This window comes from Macaca thibetana, chromosome 4, assembly GCF_024542745.1.
Source record: "Macaca thibetana thibetana isolate TM-01 chromosome 4, ASM2454274v1, whole genome shotgun sequence".
Classification (NCBI taxonomy): domain Eukaryota; kingdom Metazoa; phylum Chordata; class Mammalia; order Primates; family Cercopithecidae; genus Macaca; species Macaca thibetana.
Genome location: NC_065581.1, coordinates 5,142,652 through 5,164,474, shown reverse-complemented (window position 1 = coordinate 5,164,474; position 21,823 = coordinate 5,142,652). Strand labels below are relative to the sequence as shown.

Sequence of the window (21,823 nt, the reverse complement as noted above, 5' to 3'; positions counted from 1 at the left end):
TGGACATTTAGATTAGGACTTGAGTCCTACTTAGGGGGCTGAGTCAGAGGTTAGCCTAAGTCACAGGAGCTGGGGCTTTGGGAATTTTGTAACTGGAGGAATAAATGACTAGCGCCACCCACTCTGAGCCATGGAGAGAGTTCTTCCCTCCCTCTCTGCCCTTATGTTACACCCATCTGTCAAAACTGCACCTGTGCATGTAATCAGACGTCTGCCTTTTCTGTAACTACACCTGGGCATCAACCACAGCTGGAAGACAGCCACCCTCTTTGGCAAATTGGTACTGCCACATTGGCCATTTCCAGCCTCAGCAGCCTTTTTCATTTGCTTGGCAAGTTCTGGAGTCTGCCCACAGTTTTCAAAATGACTGTCCCAAATGAGGCTCTTACCAAACCTCTTCACTTTTTTTGTTATAATTGTTTTTTCTGAGGTGTAACCCAAGAGCCACAACATTAAAAAACAAAATTGTCTTAGCTGTGTCTACTGACATTTTTTTTTTCACTTTGAACTTGTTTAACAAATACTTTTAAAACCTTGTGTTCTCTATTTTCTCATGGGAATTGTACTATTTTGCTTTTCTGGACTATTAGGAAATATTCTTAATTTATTAAACTTCGCTAGTATTATTAACAAAGATATTTAAACCGTTAAGTTTCATCTAAGTATGGCTTTGACTAAATTCCAAAGATTTTATGCATTATCTTTTTCATTATTTTAAAGACACTTTCTTGGCCGGGGGTGGTGGCTCATGCCTATAATCCCAGCACTTTGGGAGACCGAAGCGGGTGGATTACCTGAGGTCAGGAGTCAAAGACCAGTCTGGCCAACATGGGTGAAACCCTGCCTCTACTCAGATAAACAAAAATTAGCTAGGCATGGTGGCACAGTCCTGTAGTCCCAGCTACTCCAGAGGCTGAGGCATGAGAATCACTTGTACCAAGGAGGTGAAGGTTGCAGTGAGCTGAGACCACATCACTGCACTTGCAGCCTGGACGACAGAGCGAGACTATCTCAAAAAAAAAAAAAAAAAAAAGACACTTTCTTATTGTGTAATGAATTTCCTCCAAGGCCCAATTATTATTTATGACTGTACTTCCATGAATTTAGGGTTTTTTTCCTGCCATATTTACTACATTGTGATCAATAAGTATATGCTGGTGTTTTTTTGTTTTGTTTCTGTTTTCGTTTTGTTTTGTTTTACTTTAAGTTCTGGGATACATGTGCAGAATGTGCAGGTTGTTCCATAGGTATACATGTGCCATGGTGGTTTGCTGCACCTGTCAACCCATCGTCTAGGTTTTAAGCTTCACATGCAATAGGTATTTTTCCTAATGCTCTCGCTCCCCTTGCCCCCCACCCGCCAACAGGTCCTGGTGTGTAATGTTCACCGCCCTGTGTCCATGAGTTCTCACTGTTCACCTCCCGCTTATGAGTGCGAACATGCGGTGTTTGGTTTTCTGTTCCTGTGATAGTTTGCTGAGGATGATGGTTTCCAGCTTCATCCATGTCACTGCAAAGGACATGAACTCATTCTTTTTTATGACTGTATAGTATTCTGTGGTGTATATGTGCCACATTTTCTTTATCCAGTCTTTGATGGGCATTTGGGTTGGTTCCAAGTCTTTGCTATTGTAAATAGTGCTGCAGTAAACATAACGTGTGCATGTATATTTATAGTAGAATGATTTATAATCCTTTGGGTATATACCCAGTAATAGGATTGCTGGGTCAAATGGTATTTGTGGTTCTAGATCCTTGAGGAATCGCCACACTGTCTTCCACAATGGTTGAATTAATTGACACTCCTACCAACAGTATCAAAGCGTTCCTATTTCTGGTGTTCCTAAGCTGGTGGGGTTTTTTGCAAAAATCACTGACATCCTAACAATCTTATCTACTCTCTGTAAAATTTGCTGCCTTGTCTCCTGTGATTATTCTGGCTTTCCAGCCAGAAGGTTGACCCTTCTTGCTCCCTCTCCTTTCATAGATCCTTCTCTGCCTGCTTTTAAATATTATGATTTCTCCAGGGCTCCTTCCAAGGCTAATGCCTCTTCCCATTCTATGGCTTTCATCAGAACAAGCTCTTCTTACTCCATGGTGTTGCCTCACACTTCCTTGTCCCTGATTTTCAGGTTTATTGCCAGTCTGAACCTTCTCACCTGAGCTCCAAAACTTTATTTCTGGTAGCCTATTGGACATGTCCACCTTGTCCCATTGTTGCCTCAAAATAAACGGTCTAAAAATATACTCATAGAGCCTTTGTCTTTATCAAATAAATACTTCTTAATCCAACCCCTCTTCTTTTCACCAGGGTTTAATTCCTCATCATATATCTCACCTGCTTATATGTGTTGATCTAACTGTATATACCCTTCCCCATTCTCTTCTCACACAATTTGAGCCCTCTGTACTACTGATGTTTCCTTATTGTGGTATATTACTGATTTTTGTTATATCAATAGGTACTTTAAAATCATTAAGAAATAACAGTTATTGTAGTAATTTAGGAGGCATAAATTTCAATAACCAAAAGTAATTATCGTTAACATGCTGTCATATTTCCTTCTAATTTTTCCTACACATATATTTTCCATAATTGAGATCATCCCAAATATCAAATTGTATCTTTCACTTTTAAAAACTTAACAATGGGCCAGGCGCAGTGGCTCACGCCTCTAATCCCAGCACTTTGAGAGACTGAGGCGGGCGGATCACCTGAGGTCGGGAGTTTGAGACCAGCCTGACCAACATGAAGAAACCCCATCTCTGCTAAAAATACAGAATAGATTAGCTGGGCGTGGTGGCCCATGCCTGTAATCCCAGCTACTCAGGAGGCCGAGGCAGGAGAATCGCTTGAACCCAGGAAGCGGAGGTTGCTGTAAGCTGAGATTACGCCATTGCACTCCAGCCTGGGCAACAAGAGTGAAACTCCATCTCAAAAAGGAAAAATGTTAACAATGGATGGTGAAGTTAGATTCATACTCAACAACTTCCACCAAAACAAACTCCGGAAAGACCAGAGTTAAACATGAAAAATTAAGTTCTCGAGAACACATGGATGAATATTTGTTTAAATCTCACAGTAGGGTAGGCTTTTATACATATGAACAGAAGCCGTAACACAAAATTTGGTACACCTGACCACACAAAAAGTGAACATTTCTACATCACAAAAATAAAAAGCACCATAAACATAGCCAAATGGCAAGAAACCAGAGTGAATATTGTAACTCTACACAAAAGGCTAGCTTCTTAAAGACCTCCTTACAAATCCATTTGAAAGACCAATCACTCAGTTAAGAAGCGGCAAAGGATATAAACAGAAGTACAAATAGACTTGGGACAATGTGGTGGACATCATACATAATGCGAGAAAGCCAATTAAAAGTAAAATGAAGTACTGTTTTTCACCTATTAGATTAGCAAAGATCAAAAAGTTCGATGATGCACTGTGTTGGCAGAGATGTTGGGGACATAAACTTATACTTCCTATGAGGAAAATAGCCTTAGAATGTATAATTTTTATAATATTTTGCCCAGTAAAATATTTATCTATCTTTGAACTATCAGTTCCACTTTAGAGAATCCATCCCACACAGACATGCACGGGATGCTACTGTACGCAAGGATGCTGATTACCGCATTGTTTTTAGTAGCACAATTGGAGACAACCGAAACATCCGTTAATAAAGGGCTACCCGAATGAATTCTAGTTCATCTGTACAATAGGATATAACCATCTTTAAAACTGGTCACCTTTATTTGTGTTATCAAATGATCACTAAGATAGATTTTCATTTAAAAATTAAAAGTCTACAGTATGTTTAGAATGCTACCATTTGTGAAAGAAAAAAAATGTACACATACAGATTTTAATATGAACCTAATGTCTCCAGAAAGCTGTAAAAGAAACTGACAACTGTAATAACATCTAGAGAGAAGTGGTTGTTTAAGGGACAGGAATGAGAGGGAGAATGATTTTCCACCTTACATCTTTTTTACCTGTGACTTTATGTTTTTTTAAAACATCTTTTTTTTTTTTTTTTGATTTGGGGTCTTGCTCTGTTGGCCAGGCTGGAGTGCAGTGGTGCATTCTCGGCTCACTGCAAACTCTGCCTCCCAGGTTCACACCATTCTCCTACCTCAGCCTCCGAAGCAGCTGGGACCACAGGTGCCCGCCACCACGCCCAGCTAATTTTGTATTTTTGGTAGAGACAGGGTTTCCCCATGTTGGTCAGGCTGGTCTCAAACTCCCAATCTCAGGTGATCCTCCTGCCTCAGCCTCCCAAAGTGCTGGGATTATAGGTGTGAGCCACAGCACCTGGCCTATTTTTTGAGACAGTTTCACTCTTGTTGCCCAGGCTGGAGTGCAGTGGCGCAATCTCTGCTCACTGCAGTCTTCGCCTCTGAGGTTCAAGTGGTTCTCCTGCCTCAGCCTCCTGAGTAGCTGGGATTACAGGCATGCACCACCATCCCTGGCTAAGTTTTGTATTTTTAGTACAGATAGGGTTTTACCGTGTTGGTCAGGCTGCTCTCGAACTCCTGACCTCAGGTGATCCACCCATCTCAGCCTCCCAAAGTGCTTGGGATTATAGGCGGAAGCCACCGTGCCTGGGTGAAACATCTGTTTTTAAAGCTACATAATTTCATAATTTATGTAGCCAATTCTCTATTATTGAAAACTTAGGTAGTTTCTATTTTTAATGCTTATAAATCTAAAATGAACATCATTCTGTATATCTCTGCATATTTCAGGTTATTTCTGTAGGATAGATCCCTAAAAGTAGATTACTGGGTAAAATATTAAGAACATCAGTATCCATCCATTAGTATACTGTTTTCTTCACAGGAAGTACCAGTTCGTGCTCACACCAGCAGGGTGTACCTGTCCCTTTCTCTTTTCAAAAACTTCAGGTAATTTGGTGGACACAAAATGATGCCTCATTTAAATTTTCATTTGTCTGATGGTGACTGAGGCTGAACATTCACACATCTATATCTGTCTGTTTCATCACTCTCTGGTCTCTTGTGAGTTATTGTTTTATGCCACTTATTTACTGTGGTCTTATTGTCTTTCTACTCAATTTATATGTGCTGTTTGTATTCTAAGGATATTAATATTTTGTCATATTTGTTTCTAACTGGCTTAGATCTTTAAAGAGGAATAGGAGTTAGCCAAGAATCCAGCTGGAAAAGGACGCTCCATGTGTGGAGAAATAGCAGGCCTCCAGGAGAGAAAACCCGGGAGACTGCAAGTCTTCCAGGATGGCCAGAGTTGGTGGTCCTTGCTGGAAGCTGCTAGATGGAGTAGGAGAGATGAGCAGGAATCCAGAGAGTCCTCTAGGCCATCCATGCCAATGCAGTTGATCGTTATCTCAAGATAATGGAAAACCATTTGGGAATTTTAATAGGGAAGTGTGTAATAGGTTTTATTTACAACTGCCCAAAAACCCGAAGCTTTGATCTCCAGAATGGATTTTCTCATGGTAATTTCACTTCCACTGCACAAGCCTCCATTGGTTGCCCTCCTCCTTTTTAAAACAATTAATCTCAATTATTTCACCTAGTGCTTTTATTAATAGTTCTTTCCGTTGAAATGCTCTCATCCATTTGCTTTTCTGAAGACATGTTTGGTGCTGAACTATTTGTAGGAACACTTGAAGCAGAGTTGAAAGGTTAGATGACCTTTTTAAGCTTTGTGATGCCAGAGACAATTTTTTTAAATGCCTCTTCAAATGGACAACCACTCGGCTTTATACCAAGTACTTAACAAAGATTGGATAGGGGTTATCGACCTGTGGAGGAGGAATAGCCTAGGGTTGAAAATCACAGGCTCTAGAGTCAGCTGGGTTCAGAACCCAGCTCTGCCACTTAGCAGACATGCGAGATCTTGGCCTACATTTTTTAAATCTTTCTGAGTTGTAGTTTGTGAGGATTAAATGAGATCAATATGTATCAGGTACTTAGCACACTACTCTGTGCGTGGTGTGTGTATCATTAATTGATAATATTCTTTTGTTATCCTATTGTACCCTTAAAACAGCAATGCAAATGACTGGAAAGCAGCCCTTTTCTTTGAAGATTTGAAAATAGGTATCTGAGGATGTGCTTATCTGTATTCCATTCGATATTAACTGCTTAAAGTTCTTTCTTTGTCCTTAAAGTATTCTTTCTCTTAACCTTGGAGTCCAGGGTTTTATAAGTAAATATCTTGGCATTGTCCTCTGGTTGTTAAATTTCAGTGGTGAGTCTTCTCAATTTTTTATAATCACTTCTGGGACATTTCCTTCCATTATAAATTTAATTACCTATGCAGTTCAGTTTGTTCACACTTATTATTCATAGGTTATACACCTTTGCCCTATTCTGAAGGTTAATTTTTTTTAATAGATGTTTCTCACCAACATATTTCATTTTTCCATGCTTTGTATTTGAATTTCTAGTTTGTCTTCTGTTTTCTTTGATTCAGTGTTATTGCTTCTGTCAGCCAGGTACATATTCTCTAGCATTCTAATCTTTCTTTTGTGTTTTCTCGTTTTGCTGTTCTTAAAAGTGGGCAAATGTAATATAACTTCTATACTTTTTTTTAAATTTAATAGTCAACTTACTGAGGAATAATTTATATACAATAAAGTGCATCCATTTTAAGTGTACAGTTCAGTGATTTGACAAACCTAAGGGCATGTGAAAACACCACCACATTCAAGAGAAGGACCACTCCATTACCTCAAATCAGTCCCCTTGGGCCCTTTGTGTTAACTTGGAATGGCTTCTATTTCTTATATCATCTCTTTATCTACAGATCTCGTCACCCACCGAACCTGAGACCAGCACCCTAGTTTTTCTCCACCGTATTCCCAGCTCCTGGCATAATGCTTACATAGTAGGCATTTAGTATGTATTTCTTGAATAAATTCTAATTGTGAATTTTGTAATCATTGCCTTCTAGAAGTTGTTTTAATCTTTTTGCTGCAAACCCTTTTTTCATGGTTTTGTTTTCATTATTGATTATTGATATTTTTCTTGAAGTTCTTTTTGATATTGCCTATGGTATTTTGATAAGCTCATTTATTCATTAAACATGTATTGAATATCTGCTCTGTGCCAGACACATATAGTGGTGAGCCAGAAAGATTAAAGTTCCTGCTACATGGGGCTTACTTTGTACCAGGAGCTCACATTATCAGAAAGCAGCTTTCTGCTCTTCTTCACTCTGTTACATACCCAGAGTCCGTGTGACCTTCAAATGATCCTTGAGCTTCCTCTCCATAGGCATCATGATCCATTTTGTTATACACCACACACATACACACACCATAACCCCAAGACTGTTAAATTACTTTGAGAGAGAAGAGCCTGAGCCAAGATTGGGACTGAGGAGTTGGAGAAGTAAAGGTGATTTAGAAGGGATGTGGAAAGTTAACATTGGAAGATTTATGATTGGTTGCATATAGGGAGTTCTGGGAAAGGAAAGAATTTAGGATGAGTCTCTTAAGTATTTGACTTGGGCAGTTGGCTACATGAAGGTTCTCCTACCTAAGGAGGGAAATACTGGTCATCATGAGCACTTCAGTTATTTTTAGTTTTTTGTTGTTGTTGTTGTTGTTGTTGTTATTGTTTTTAGATATTGTCTTGACCTGTAGCCCAGGCTGGAGTGCAATGGCATGGTCTTGGCTCACTGCAACTTCTGCCTCCAGGTTCAAGCAGTACTCCTGTCTCCGAGTAGCTGGGATTACAAACATGCGCCACCATGCCCGGCTAATTTTTGTATTTTCAGTAGAGATGGGGTTTCACCATGTTGGCCAGGCTGTTCTCGAACTCCTGACCATGTGATCCGCCCACCTCAACCTCCCAAAGTGCTGGGATTACAGGCATGAGCCACCTCGCCCAGCCGGGCACTTCAGTTTTGAATGTGTTCACTGGAAGAGTCTATATTTTAGTTGACAATCCAAAAGGCAATTGGGTATATGGATTTTGACCTCAGAAGAAAGGTCTGGACTAGAGAAATATTGGTAGCCAATGGCATCTATATGGCAGGTGAAGCCTTTGACAGATGCAATTACTGGCAGAGATCTTATAAATAAGAAAAATGGTTCACATATGTGCCCTAGAGAATACAGCGTATAAAGGGCAGCAGAATGAGATGAGCCCACAAAGGAGCTTAGGAAGGAGTAGCTATGCCAGAAACCGTGGCTCACACCTGTAATCCCCACACTTTGAGAGGCCAAAGCGAGAGGCTCCCTGGAAGTCAGGAGTTTGAGACCAGCCTGGGCAGCATAGTGACACCCTGTCTCTACAAAATAAAAATTAGCGGGTCGTGGTGGCGTGCTGCTCTATTCCCAGCTACTTGGGAGGGTGAGGCGGAAACGGTCATTTGAGCCCAGGAGTTTGAGGCTACAGAGAGCTATAATAGCGCCATTGCACTTCAGCCTGGGTGGCAGTGAAACCCTGTCTCTAAAAAAAGAAACCTAAAACTGATGGCCTGTGTATTGCAATGAGTGCTCTTTAGACATTAAGACTTGAATATGAAGACTTGACCTCCAGAAATTAACAAGTAACAATGTCATGGAGGCGTGCAACACAGTATTGTCAGATGGCATGGCCTCAAAGATGCATAGGGGTGAATCAGTGATCTGGAAGCAGCAGCAAGCTCCCGGAATACACCAGCACCCTCTTCTGGGCCCTGTGGAATATGGGGACATGCTAGAATTTAGCAGCTTCCCCTTGCACATTTCAGTTAAGGCAAGTAGGTGGAGGATGTGTCCTTCCAAGTCGTTGGAGGTAGATGAGTTTGCCCCACAGAGACCAGTAGAAAGGACTGAGCTTTTTATTGTTCCTAGGATACTTGAGTTAAGGTTGCAAAGGACCAAGAAAAGGCACGATGTGTTTATAGGATGGGTACACAGAGAAACCAGCACTTGAGATGCTGATGAAGATGACAGAAATGAAAGGCATTACATTAGCTGGTTTCCACATCACACATTGGATGCTAAAACTGATAGGAGCCTCTAAGTGCTCAGAGGCTGTGATTATGGCTGCATTTGGTGTTTCTCGGAGGGGACAGAGTAAAGCAGAACCTCAAACACTAACGAGCTTTCTTTACTGCCTGCTGTGTTGCTGTGCAGCTGGGAAATGGGAGTGAGTGGAGGAATCTCAGAAAAGAGTATATAATGCTTGCAATGGTAAAAAGAACCTGTGGGCACTTGAGATCTAATGACAGAATGAAGCAAAGGCTGGGGTGGAGAAGGAAAGCCCAATGGGAGTCTCCTGTGCAAAGAAGCATCAAGAAACTGCCAAGCTTCAGGACAGTGGAAAGGACAGTGTGTGTGAGAACATCATCACCTCGCCGTTTCTGTGGATGTGGGGCTGCTTCTTTGTATTTGGTTGTATTGCCCTTTGTGTGTTAGTTTTTCATGCTGTATTTCAGACAGCGCCTGACTCATTAGGATCATCCTAATGCATGGCATTGTGTAACAGCTAGCTGCCATTTTCACTGCAACATCTGCAAATTTTTCTTTGAAATGTTCTTGCTCAGTGGTATGGTCAAGAGGCTGATAGCCAGAATCTGCAAAAAAAAAAAAAAAAAAAAAAAAAAAAAAAAAAGGTAAAACCCAGGGCAGGGCCAGGATTGAAATAATTGATGATTAGCCCCCCCCCCACCAAATTTGAAGATTCACTCAAATTTGTGATGACTTTCACAAAGCTGTGATCATTTGAAATAAGAATTCTTACAACTAAAGAATCAACTGTTCATGCAGTAGGAGTTTTGTGTTTCTGAGCCAGTGAAATATTTTCCCTCAGGGCAAAGAATAACACTTGGTGCTGTAAGTGGGGCAGAAAGAGCAAGACAGAGAGGAGGGAACCATTACAGCATTCATCTCAAAAGTGCATCGAGAATTTGAATCATGTCTCTTGATTTCTTTAGACACATTTAAGTCCAAGATCTAGAGCTTCTTTTCTTTAGGTAAGGACTTTGGAGAGCTGGGGAGAGAAACAAGAATACATAGCACAATATCCGGACCCTGGACCTTGAGCTCAGTTGATATAAATTGTTGAGTGTTTTAAGCTATTTTCTCATTTCCTTAAACTTTGGAAGACCTTCGGTCTTTACATTCCAAACAGTACTCCTTTTTTCCTAGCTATTCTAAGGTAGTTACTAGCTTTTAGAAAAATGAGTTTAGCAATGACTACTGTTGCCCATTTTGTTTGTCCAAGAAGCCCATGCAGCATACGAAATGAAAAATTGAAACAACAGATGATTCCTGGAGGTAAATTCATATTATAAACCAATTTTGCCTATGGAACAAATATTAGAATTAAATTATTTTGTCCCCTCTTTGCTGCCTTCATTGCCAAAAGAGAAACTGCTTTAGAGGAGTGTGTGGGTGTCAAGAAGAACAGTGATACTGTGTTATATAAATAGCCATTAGGCAATGCAAGAAAGTGTGCCAGAAATTGCTGTTAATTTACCTAGCTGCCATCTAAAATCTTGTTAGATTAGCAGCTGCACCTGAGGAGAGTCTGTATCTGATGTATTCTATTTGTAAAATCCTCACATATCCCTTTAGAAGTGAATGAGCCCCAGTTATGTAGCAGCTGCTAGTATATGGATTCCATGCTCAATCACTGTAGCCCTTTAGGATTGATACTGAGCACCCAGCAGCTCCTCTGAAATACTCCAGCTGGTTCACAGAGGGTTAAGATCAAAGTCTCAGCAGTGTCTTACGTTCTGAAAGTACCAGTTCCTAAACTCTTCCCTTCTCCTTTATGATTCCTAATATTAATAAGATTTAGTTTTACTCTTGCTTTTAAATGCAAATAGACCTGACATTTGAATTTTTTAATGTAAAATGCCTTTTTACTTTAAAAAACTTTATCTAAAACAAAATTTGTCCTTTTTAAGATAAAGTTTCCCAATAAGTTGTATGAGCTCCCAACACCCCCTCCCCGCTGCTCCCAAGGAAATTGATATTCCCTTCCTCTCATTTCTTTGCCTATATTTCCATTCTTCTATTGCTCAATATTACCACTGGCATCACATGGATTCTTTAACCGGTGCTCAAGGTTAAAAGCAGAGCAGTCTGTGATCATTAAGACTGGAGAGCCAGGCACTATGGCGTGTGCTTGTAATCCTAGTTCCTTGAGATGCTAAGGCAGCAGGGTAGCTTGAGCCCAGGAGTTTAAGACCAGCCTGGGCAACACAGCAAGTCCCCATCCCCCTCAAAATTTTTTTAAATTAGCCAGACGTGGTGGTGGGTGCCTGTAATCCTAGCCACTGTGGAGGCTGAGGCGGGAGGATCACTTGAGCCCAGGGGTTTGTGATTGTAGTGAGTTATGATCATGACACTGCCTGTGCAACAGAGGGACACCCCATCTCTAAAAAAGAAAAAAAAGTAGAGAAAATGGTGTCTCACATGTCTGACTCAGTCTGCTTCTCCTTAGTCTTGTGCCTTTCATTCTGGAGTAGATGGGGTGGAGCTAGCGATAGACCATAGCCATCTGAGTGTGGGACTATGTCTAAGGACTGCTGAGTTGTCTGTTGTGGCTAATTATCCAGACCACTCTACCTTCTGTACGCACATTGTGGTGTGACTGTAAAGATGCAGGACTAAGGAAGGCAAGGTTATGGCATAAGGAGAGGGAATACTAATTGCATTAAGGCGTAACAAGTGTTAAGAATAGCTTTCATTTATTGAGTCTTTCTATATAACAGGCTCTGGGCCAAATTCCAGACCCATGTTATAAAGCCAAATCCTCCCAGCAGCACTTAGCATTATTATGCCTTTTTGACAGATGAGGAGACATGGCCTTTTGTTAAAAAGCTTGCCCAAGTTCACACAAACAGTAGGAGCTGGAGCAAGGCTACAAACCCAAGCCTGTCTGATCCGCAAGCCTTGCTGTGGAACTGCTGTCCTGTACTGCAAGTGATCTGTCTGCTTGGGGGTGGGTGGTAGGCGTGTGCACTTTCAAGATGGAGGAAAAGAAAGCATGTTGGCCTAATTCCACAGGTTCAACTGTGGTGGGATCCTAATGTGGACCAAAGAAAGGGAAGTGAGAGCCAGAAGATGGGACAGGGATTGGAAAGCATAGGTCACTATCTGGGTACATGCAAATGTGATCATCATTTAACCTCTGAATTTTTTTCTTCCTTTTTTAAAGACAGGGTCTTGCATTGTCGCCCAGGCTGGAGTGCAGTAGCACAATCATGGATCACTGCAGCTAACCTCTGAATTCTTGATTTATGTCTGTACACTAAAGGTTCAATTATCCATGTAAATGGAGTGAAGCCAGATGTGAATAATGCTAAAGAACCAATAATCTAAGGAACTCTTCAGTAGCAGTTTGCCATTTGTATGTGGCTTGTTGAGAGTAGATTTATTTTCCTAAATCTGTTTGCTTAGTCATCCCAGAATGGTAATGGATCTGCCTGCGCCACGAGCAGAGATCAAAGTGGATTATCCATAGGGGAAGATTAGACAGTTAATTCTAAAGGAAAAGCTTTTAAATTCATTTGAAAGCATAGTCTCAGACACACTGACACCTTTTCTTTTTTTTCCTCTGAATTCATTTAGAACATATGCTGTCAGGAGGATAAGAGATGCCTTCAGAGAAAATAAAAATGTGAAGGATCCTGTAGAAATTCAAACCCTAGTGAATAAAGCCAAGAGAGACCTTGAAGTAATTCGTCGACAGGTAAGATGGTTCAATGACGTACTGTTTTTCATTAAGAGCTTTAAACTTTGACATATCCCCCTTGATTAGACAGCAGTGCTTTTGGTGTTGGTGATTTACAGAGCAGGATCATGAAACTCTGTTCCTTGTACTAATACAGACATGTAAAGGTGAACTCTCATATTTTCAGATTCAAGTTGAACTTAAAATATCAGCTTTCCAGAATTTCCAGGAAGTGTATCCTTCTGGAAAGCTGATACTTTAAATATGAGAAATTTCTGCATTACTGTTATTGAAAGCTAAGTTTTTATAAGATGTATTGCACATGTATACTTGGATATATTTCAGAGTATAAATATATTCTCCCTTTCCTAGTATTTTTAATCACAATTCAGGATAAACAGAACGTGGCGCTTTTCTTGAAGACACCATCGTGGGTGGTGAACCTGAATTACGTTGCCACATGGGCGGTGCATCTGCAGGTGCAGATGGTGTAAAGTCACCTGCTTGGGTGCTGACCCCATAAAGGACCCTGGAGGGCGTGTTTTCATTTCGTGGAAGTGCCAAGGATCACCTTGTGCTTCCTTCTCTCATTCTCGTGAGGCGGGCGGAGCTTCTCTCATCCTCGTGAGGCAGGCGGGGCTTCTCATTCTCGTGAGGCGGGCGGGGCTTCTCTCATCCTCGTGAGGCGGGCGGGGCTTCTCATTCTTGTGAGGCGGGCGGGGCTTCTCTCATTCTCGTGAGGCGGGCGGGGCTTCTCTCATCCTCGTGAGGCGGGCGGGGCTTCTCTCATTCTCGTGAGGCGGGCGGGGCTTCTCTCATTCTCGTGAGGTGGGCGGAGCTTCTCTCATTCTCGTGAGGCGGGCGGGGCTTCTCATTCTCGTGAGGCGGGCGGGGCTTCTCTCATTCTCGTGAGGCGGGCGGGGCTTCTCTCATTCTCGTGAGGCGGGCGGAGCTTCTCTCATTCTCGTGAGGCGGGTGGGGCTTCTCATTCTTGTGAGGCGGGCGGGGCTTCTCTCATTCTCGTGAGGCGGGCGGGGCTTCTCATCCTCGTGAGGCGGGCGGGGCTTCTCTCATCCTCGTGAGGCGGGCGGGGCTTCTCTCATTCACGTGAGGCGGGTGGGGCTTCTCATTCTTGTGAGGTGGGCGGGGCTTCTCTCATTCTTGTGAGGTGGGGCGGGGCTTCTCTCATTCTTGTGAGGTGGGCGGGGCTTCTCTCATTCTCGTGAGGTGGGCGGAGCTTCTCATTCTCGTGAGGCGGGTGGGGCTTCTCATTCTCGTGAGGCGGGCGGGGCTTCTCTCATTCTCGTGAGGCGGGCGGGGCTTCTCATTCTTGTGAGGCGGGCGGGGCTTCTCTCATACTCGTGAGGCGGGCGGGGCTTCTCTCATCCTCGTGAGGCGGGCGGGGCTTCTCTCATCCTCGTGAGGCGGGCGGAGCTTCTCTCATTCACGTGAGGCGGGTGGGGCTTCTCATTCTTGTGAGGTGGGCGGGGCTTCTCTCATTCTTGTGAGGTGGGCGGGGCTTCTCTCATTCTTGTGAGGTGGGCGGGGCTTCTCTCATTCTCGTGAGGCGGGCGGGGCTTCTCTCGTTCTCGTGAGGCGAGCAGGGCTTCTCATCCTCGTGAGGTGGGCGGGGCTTCTCATTCTGTTGAGGCGGGCGGGGCTTCTCTCATCCTCGTGAGGCGGGCGGGGCTTCTCATCCTCGTGAGGCGGGCGGGGCTTCTCTCATTCTCGTGAGGCGGGCGGGGCTTCTCATTCTCTTGAGGTGGGCGGGGGCGTCTCTCATTCTCTTGAGGTGGGCGGGGCTTCTCTCGTTCTCGTGAGGCGGGCGGGGCTTCTCATTCTCGTGAGGCAGGCGGGGCTTCTCTCATTCTCGTGAGGCGGGCGGAGCTTCTCTCGGTCTCGTGAGGTGGGCGGAGCTTCTCTCGTTCTCGTGAGGCGGGCGGGGCTTCTCTCATTCTCGTGAGGCGGGCGGAGCTTCTCTCATCCTCGTGAGGCGGGCGGAGCTTCTCTCGTTCTCGTGAGGTGGGCGGAGCTTCTCATTCTCGTGAGGCGGGCGGGGCTTCTCTCATTCTCGTGAGGCGGGCGGGGCTTCTCTCATCCTCGTGAGGCGGGCGGAGCTTCTCTCGTTCTCGTGAGGTGGGCGGAGCTTCTCATTCTCGTGAGGCGGGGGGCTTCTCTCATTCTCGTGAGGCGGCGGGTGCTTCTCATTCTCGTGAGGCGGGCGGAGCTTCTCTCATTCTCGTGAGGTGGGCGGAGCTTCTCTCGGTCTCGTGAGGTGGGCGGAGCTTCTCTCGTTCTCGTGAGGCGGGCGGGGCTTCTCTCATTCTCGTGAGGCGGGCGGAGCTTCTCTCATCCTCGTGAGGCGGGCGGAGCTTCTCTCATTCTCGTGAGGCGGGCGGGGCTTCTCTCATTCTCGTGAGGCGGGCGGGGCTTTTCTCATCAGGTGTGGTGGGTGGAGCTTGTGCAGCGGCTTGATCTCCTGGGCGGTCTGATAACATCCCCAAGAGTAATTAGAACGTCAGAGGTTGAAGTCACTGTCCACCGATGGGTTTTCTTACTCTCTAAAAAACACCCTTTTCACTGTTTTTCTTGGACTTAGCAGCAATCACGCAATAAACTCCATTTCTGCTTCCATTTCGTGTTTCTCTTTTACTTGCAGGAAATTTGTTTATAAAGTGTGGAGGGGAAAACTCTTTACCATTTCTGTAAGTTATGCTGTACTGTTTTGAGAGGGCTTCTTTAGCATCATCAGGAGATGCCAGCTTGGCTGATATTAAATTAGATAATAATCTTTCCCTGACCCTTCTTCATGCTTGACTCTAAACAATTCAAAAAAGAAGCAATATTTGAAACTATAATTTGCAATTTATGTCAAGATTAAAGGTCTTGTTATATTGCCTACATAATATAACAGTTCTTTCTAGAATAGCATTTGGGATTCTCATAACCATCCTTGAGTTCTACAGCTATTTAGTAATAGAATAACTGCCACACTCAGACAGTCCTGGGAAATGATCTCTAAAGCCAGAGGATAGTAGGGTACTCAGAAAAGAAACTGATCTGTACATTTATATATATTTTGAGAGTGGCATTTACGTGAGTAAACATTTTGAAAACTCTAGAACAATGGCATTTCCAGTCACCAGTGGTTGAATTTTATGAGATCCTTTAGCAGTGGAGCATAGAAGAACAAGCAGCTGAGTTCTTATTTTGCATAAACGCAGAAAGATTTTGTTCTTTGGCACTTACTGTGTGTAGAGGTTGGCAAAACAGGCAGGTTTTATCTTTAGCGTAAAATTGTACAGAGTATAAACTGCTTAGAAAAGAGGGATTGTAAATAATCTGTGCCATCATTTCTCCTGCTATATCTAATTGTCTGTGTCACTTCCTGGTTTGAAATGCTCAAACCACCCTTTCAACAAAAAACAAAAACAAAAGACTAAACTGGCCCTCATCTGACATCCCAGTGATCCCCCCTCCCCCAGGACAGACTCACTGGAGCAGTGGCATGTGCAGGGCAAGGGCGCCCTCCCCAGGGCAGCCTGTCCACTGCACCTTCCTGATGGAGAATACATACTGCGGGGCCAGGGCTTCCATGGTGACCTTGCAGAACAGCATGCTGTCACCACCTCAGGGATGAAAGCGTTCTCATCCCTTCAGAGAACCAGTTAGACAGCAGCTGCTAGGAAGTTTCTACTCACTTCCCTTTCATGTCAAGACTCTTCCTGAATCCACATGCAGCCTTTACCGTAGTTAGGGTATAAGGCGTAGTGGCCTCCCAAGCCATCTGGCTGCAAGCTGGCATAAGATGCCTTTGGACTAACAGCCTGTGGTGAGGTGGAGAGTCTGTATTTTTGCACACTGTCCTCTGTAACTGGCTGCTGTAGTAGCCTTCTGACCTGTCCTCCGGGTGCCCCCACTACCACTGCACCCCATACACGGTCTGTTTTCCACACACCACCATCACAGTGATCTTTTTCAAAAGAAAGATTGGGCCACTGCCCCGCTCAACCCCTTCCAGGCTCTTGCTTCATGGCACCCTAACATAAAACCTGAAGCCCATCTGAGGTCCCCAGAGGCCCTCCATTGCTCTCCTCTCCCTCACTCTCCCTATTTCCATGAACTTGCTGCCATCTCAATGCCTGTGCACCCCCTACCTGGAGGAGTCCCTCCAGACGTTCCTGTAGCTCCCTTCCCCTTCCACCCAGGCCTGTGCTCAGATTTCATCTTCCCATAGGGGCCCCCCTGGGATCACACCATATAAAACAGACTCACTGTCTCTCCCCTGCCCTGCCTTAGTTTTCCTGACAGCACTTATCAGTACCTACTATGACATTACTTGTGGCCTTGTCTGTTTTCTCCCTCTTTTGCAAGACAGCAGGGGGCATGAGGACAGGGATCTCCCCTGTCGTTGTCATCATCTCCACTGGGTGGGGAAGAGCATGGACTCTGGGGCCAGCCCGTCTGTGTTCACGTCCTGACTCAGCCTGCTAGCTATGTGACCCTGAGCAAGATATTTAACCTCTCAGTGCCTAATGCAAACTGCAGATGAAAGTAAGCCCTACTTTATGGGTGGTAGTGAGGATCAAGTACCCTAACATATGCGAAGCCCCTGGGATAATGCTAGCACATAGTAAATGTTGTGCAAATGCTTGCTGTTATTATCCACAGGATCAAGAACATCCCATGTAAGAACATCCTTACTAAGAGCTGGCTCTTAGTAAGTTTTCACTGACTAACTAAATGCATGAAGTATATTCCCTGAGGTCATACACCTCAGTCACGGGGTCTACACCACCAAAATCAGGGTGTCTTTTTGGCCACCCACGGTCTCCCTCCTGAAGGAATGAACCATGAAAGGAATATGGAAATCTGATGGGGATCATGACATATTAACCCTCATGGAGTTGTGATAGTCTTCATATCAAGTCTCTCTTCCACTTGATGATTTGGACTCCAAGCCCCACCTGCCCAGGTGCACATGGATCCCAGCTTCACGGTTCCACCAGTGAGGAAGCCCACAGCCACTTTTCCAGCTGCCAGACATGCACACCGTAAAGGCAGTGCTCACACTGAAATTCTCCACCCACAACACTTACCTGCTCCCCCTGCTTTCCACTCATTCTTCAGAGGGCGGCTTCTTCAGTCACATGAGTCCTCTGTGGTACTAATGATACCCCCCACCCCTGGTCCCATAACCCTGGTAGATTTTGCTTTTTAAAATAAGTCTGTGGACAAAAATGATCTGGTTTTCTGGGTAGAGAAACCGAGGTGCAGGAAATCTGGAAGCCTTGTCTAAGGTCACATGGCCTGGCATGTGCTCAGCTCTTCTAGCTCCTTAGAGCAAACTGAGAAGTTCAAGGACATGGGCTCCTGAGTCAGTAGAAACTGAAGGATAGTCTTAAGTCACCCTCCCGTTTTGTTCTGATGATATTTAAGGACCACTTCAACTCTCCTCAGAGGTCATTCATTCTTCCTTTGTTGTCCTTAATGTGCAAGATCTTCGTCTTCATTGTGGCAACCCTGAGGGATTCTAGATACATCAGCCTTTGTTAGCCTTCACCCAGCGCTTAAGGATTACTCTCATTCCAAGAAGTGGCAGCTCGTTTTTCTTTCGTGATAAGCAAGTCAGCCTCCTTTTGCTCATTTCCCATGATTGTGGCCCACTCAGTAGAAGCCAGACATACACTTGTTCTTTCCTTAACATTCTTGGACCACATCTCCCCTGGAAAATTACCATCCAGTCTGTCAGTCTCAAATCTCTTTCCAACTTCATGCATCGTGTCATATCCCAGAATTAGCAGAGGCATTCTTCTACCTTTTGATAAACTGCCGTTATTTCCATATAAGATGATTCTGTAAAGCCAGCCGACCCTGAAAGCTCTCCCCCTCTGCTGAAAGCAAGTTCTGGGCTAGCCCCCACTAAACCTAATTTCCCTGTCTGCCCCCCGGGTGAGATCAGAAAGATTTGAGAGGCCTTTTATGTCCAGACCGGCTGGAGCCAGAAAGAATGGACAAAGCTGGGTGGTGTGTAGGGTTGGGCAGATAGCTCTCAACAGTCTGAGCAGCAAAGAAGCACCAAAGGATTTCTACCCCAGACAATTGACAAGGCTTCTTAGGTGTTTCACATCAGAAACAGGAGCAAAAAGGCAGCCCGATTTTGCTTTTGTCTTTGTACTTTTCTCCATTTTGCTGTTCTAAATAAACATACTCCTCTGGACCCTATTTGCAAGGCATTAGTTAGAATAACTATCAGTAAACTGCCCTGGCTTACAGGTAGTTCTGCAGTATGCCACTCCCCTTTGGTTTTTAACTCTAGTGTACCTTGTTTTGTGTCACTATTTCCTGTCTGTTAGCACCTGCTCTTCAAGCATCTTCTAGAGACTTGCAGCATCAGCATCACTGGGGCGCCTTCCTTCCCTGTATAGTTCATAGAGGTTTAGTGTTCACCAAAGAGAAAATATTTTCTAAGCATTTTGAAATAGAGTTGTAATCTTTGTTGTAGAGCTAGCTTCATAGCCTCATGTCTAGAGAAAACAAAGTAAAAGAGAGTGTTGTGGCCTGGCGCGGTGGATCACGAGGTCAGAAGATCGAGACCGTCCTGGCTAACATGGTGAAACCCCATCTCTACTAAAAATACAAAAAATTAGCCGGGTGTGGTGGCAGGTACCTGTAGTCCCAGCTCTGGAGGCTGAGGCAGGAGAATGGCGTGAACCTGGGAGGCGGAGCTTGCAGTGAGCCGAGATCGCGCCACTGCACTCCAGCCTGGGCAACAGAGCGAGACTCCATCTCAAAAAAAAAAAAAAAAAAAGAAAAAGGGGAAAAAAAAAAAAAGAGAGAGAGTGTTGGGAATGGGAATGGGAAACAGGAATGGGAATGCACCAGATTCTAATGAGATTCCCCTGAACCACATGAATGAAGATCATGATTTCAGGAATATTCAGCAAAATCTAAGTATTTGGATGAAAAAATATATTGTTATTATAGTACATAATTGTGCAGTAAGAAGATAACTGGATGTGTTCCAATTCTAGATAATGGTAGGGTTTTGGAGTCGTGCCTATCTTCCCATCAGCTTTTCAGGGGTCACTGTTTTCTACCACAGCAGCTGTTCTTCAGCTAGTGCTTTTTTAGTTAAGCAACTCAAAATAGTGGATGTGTTACACTCAAGTTCAGAATCTGTAGTCGTACGAGATTAAGAGCAGACACCATGTAGAACCATTAAAAATTATTGGAGAAGGGGTTAACATTACACGTAGTATCCATTTTTGTTAATGTCAGTGTGAGATGAAGCATTTTCAGTGTTTCTTAGCTTACACTTTATTTTTCCTTTTGTAGAATACTAAGCAAAGTAATTTGCTGAATTTATTGCTATTTGGGGTAGTGGTAGTTGAGTCTCTGAAACCATACTTATTTTTACCTTTATTTGCTATTATATGGTTCAGTCTTTGAATGTGCTGTTGTGAAATTAGAAGCTAGTGAATCATGACCAGGCCCTCTCTCATTGTCAGTCACTGCAATATCCACTCCAATGCCCTAGATGGTGGTTAAAACTTGAATGAAAGTAACAGCCTGAGAAGAAGTAGGTATGTTTGAGGTCCTTTGTGGGAAAACACATAGTGCACCCTGTATCTCTCCACTTGTATGCATTCAACTTAAGTATTGTTAATATTTGATAATTTGAGAGAATTTATAAAATTTATGTGCCTATTGTTTTAGTGGAATAAAGGGAAGTCAGTCCCTATCTAAGGGACATTTAAAATACATGAAAATAATTATATACTATCCACAATAGCCAAAAGGTAGAATCAGTCCAAATGTCCAACAATGAATGGATAAACAAGATATGGTATATACATACAATTGAATATTATTCAGCCTTAAAAAGGAACAGAATCCTGTTACATGTTACAATATGGATGAACCTTGAGGACTTACTAAATGAAATAAGCCATACACAAAAAAATACTGTGTGATTCCATTTATATGAGGTGTCTAAAGCAGTCAAATTTGTAGAAATTCAAAGTAGAATGATGAATAACAGGGGCTGGAGGAGGAGAAAAAGGCAAATTGTTTAATTGGTACAGAGTTTCAATTTGGGAAGATGAAAAAGTTCTGGTCATGTTTCACAACAATGTGAATATACTTAATACTGCTAAACTGAACGCTTAAAAATGGTTAAGATGAGAAATTTTGTTTGTGTTTTTTCCACAATAAAAACAAACCCCTTCTTTTTCAAAATGAATTATAGCCAGTCACTGATTTTTTTTTAATTTGGAAGAATGAAATTAAATTCTTCAGACCCTGGTATTTAGGGATAGGAAGCTTAAGTTATTGGAAGCTTGAACCTAGTGAATTTATATCTGTGAGCCCTCTGTTTTCTCATCTGTAAAACCAAAGGATTATACTGTAATTTCTAAGGCTGCTGCCAGTTCTAAAATCCCATGGTTCAACATTCACACAAATATCTGTCCCCTTCTTCTCTATTTAGAGAAACTACTGATACATGTTAGACTGAAATACTCTGTGCCTGGTTTTCCTTGGCCGTTTTTCACCAAGAACTTAACTCTACAGAGTTTAGGCTGCAGATGAACAAAGTTATATGCCAGCTATATGTTTATATCATCATAGATTCCATAGACTTCTCTTCATCTAGCCTTTCTGTTAGAAGGAAACGCAGAAAATTGAATTACTTCATTCATGTTGTTAGCACCTCTGCTGTTAGGCTTCTTCCTTCCTGGTAGAAGATGTGTTACCAGTACTAGAATATATCTCTGATCAGACAGTTTCTTCCAAAGAAAATGAAATAACAGTTGAAGAACAATAATGTAATAACTGATAGACAAAGAGAGATTTAAATGCTTTTCCCAAGCCCCATCTTAAGTTTATACTACTGTCTTGGTTTGACTTCTCCCCGTTCCCCAGTTGGCTTCTCAGCTATGTTCCACATCATCTTCTGGATAAGTAACACACACTGTATAGTTTACAATTCCGTTGCCCATGGTTTCTTTTCCTAGATATTTACTGAGCACCCACTCTATGCCGTATAATTATGAAGTGGGGAGTTAATATGGAACTATGAGGTCCTTCGGACCTTGTAGAAGTTCTGTCTCATTTTCACCCTTCGGGGACATAGCACTCTTCCCAC

The 21,823-nt window shown here is 43.2% G+C and overlaps 1 protein-coding gene across 3 annotated transcripts in view; it reads left to right on the top strand.

Annotated features, from left to right (window-relative positions):
• LYRM4 (LYR motif containing 4) overlaps positions 1-21,823 on the top strand; it is a 154,375-nt gene that overhangs the window by 31,551 nt on the left and 101,001 nt on the right. For all 3 annotated transcript variants that reach the window (XM_050789682.1, XM_050789681.1, XM_050789683.1), the window contains exon 2: positions 12,573-12,693. In XM_050789682.1, coding sequence (XP_050645639.1) covers positions 12,573-12,693 — 121 coding nt within the window. The remainder of the gene's footprint in view (positions 1-12,572; positions 12,694-21,823) is intronic.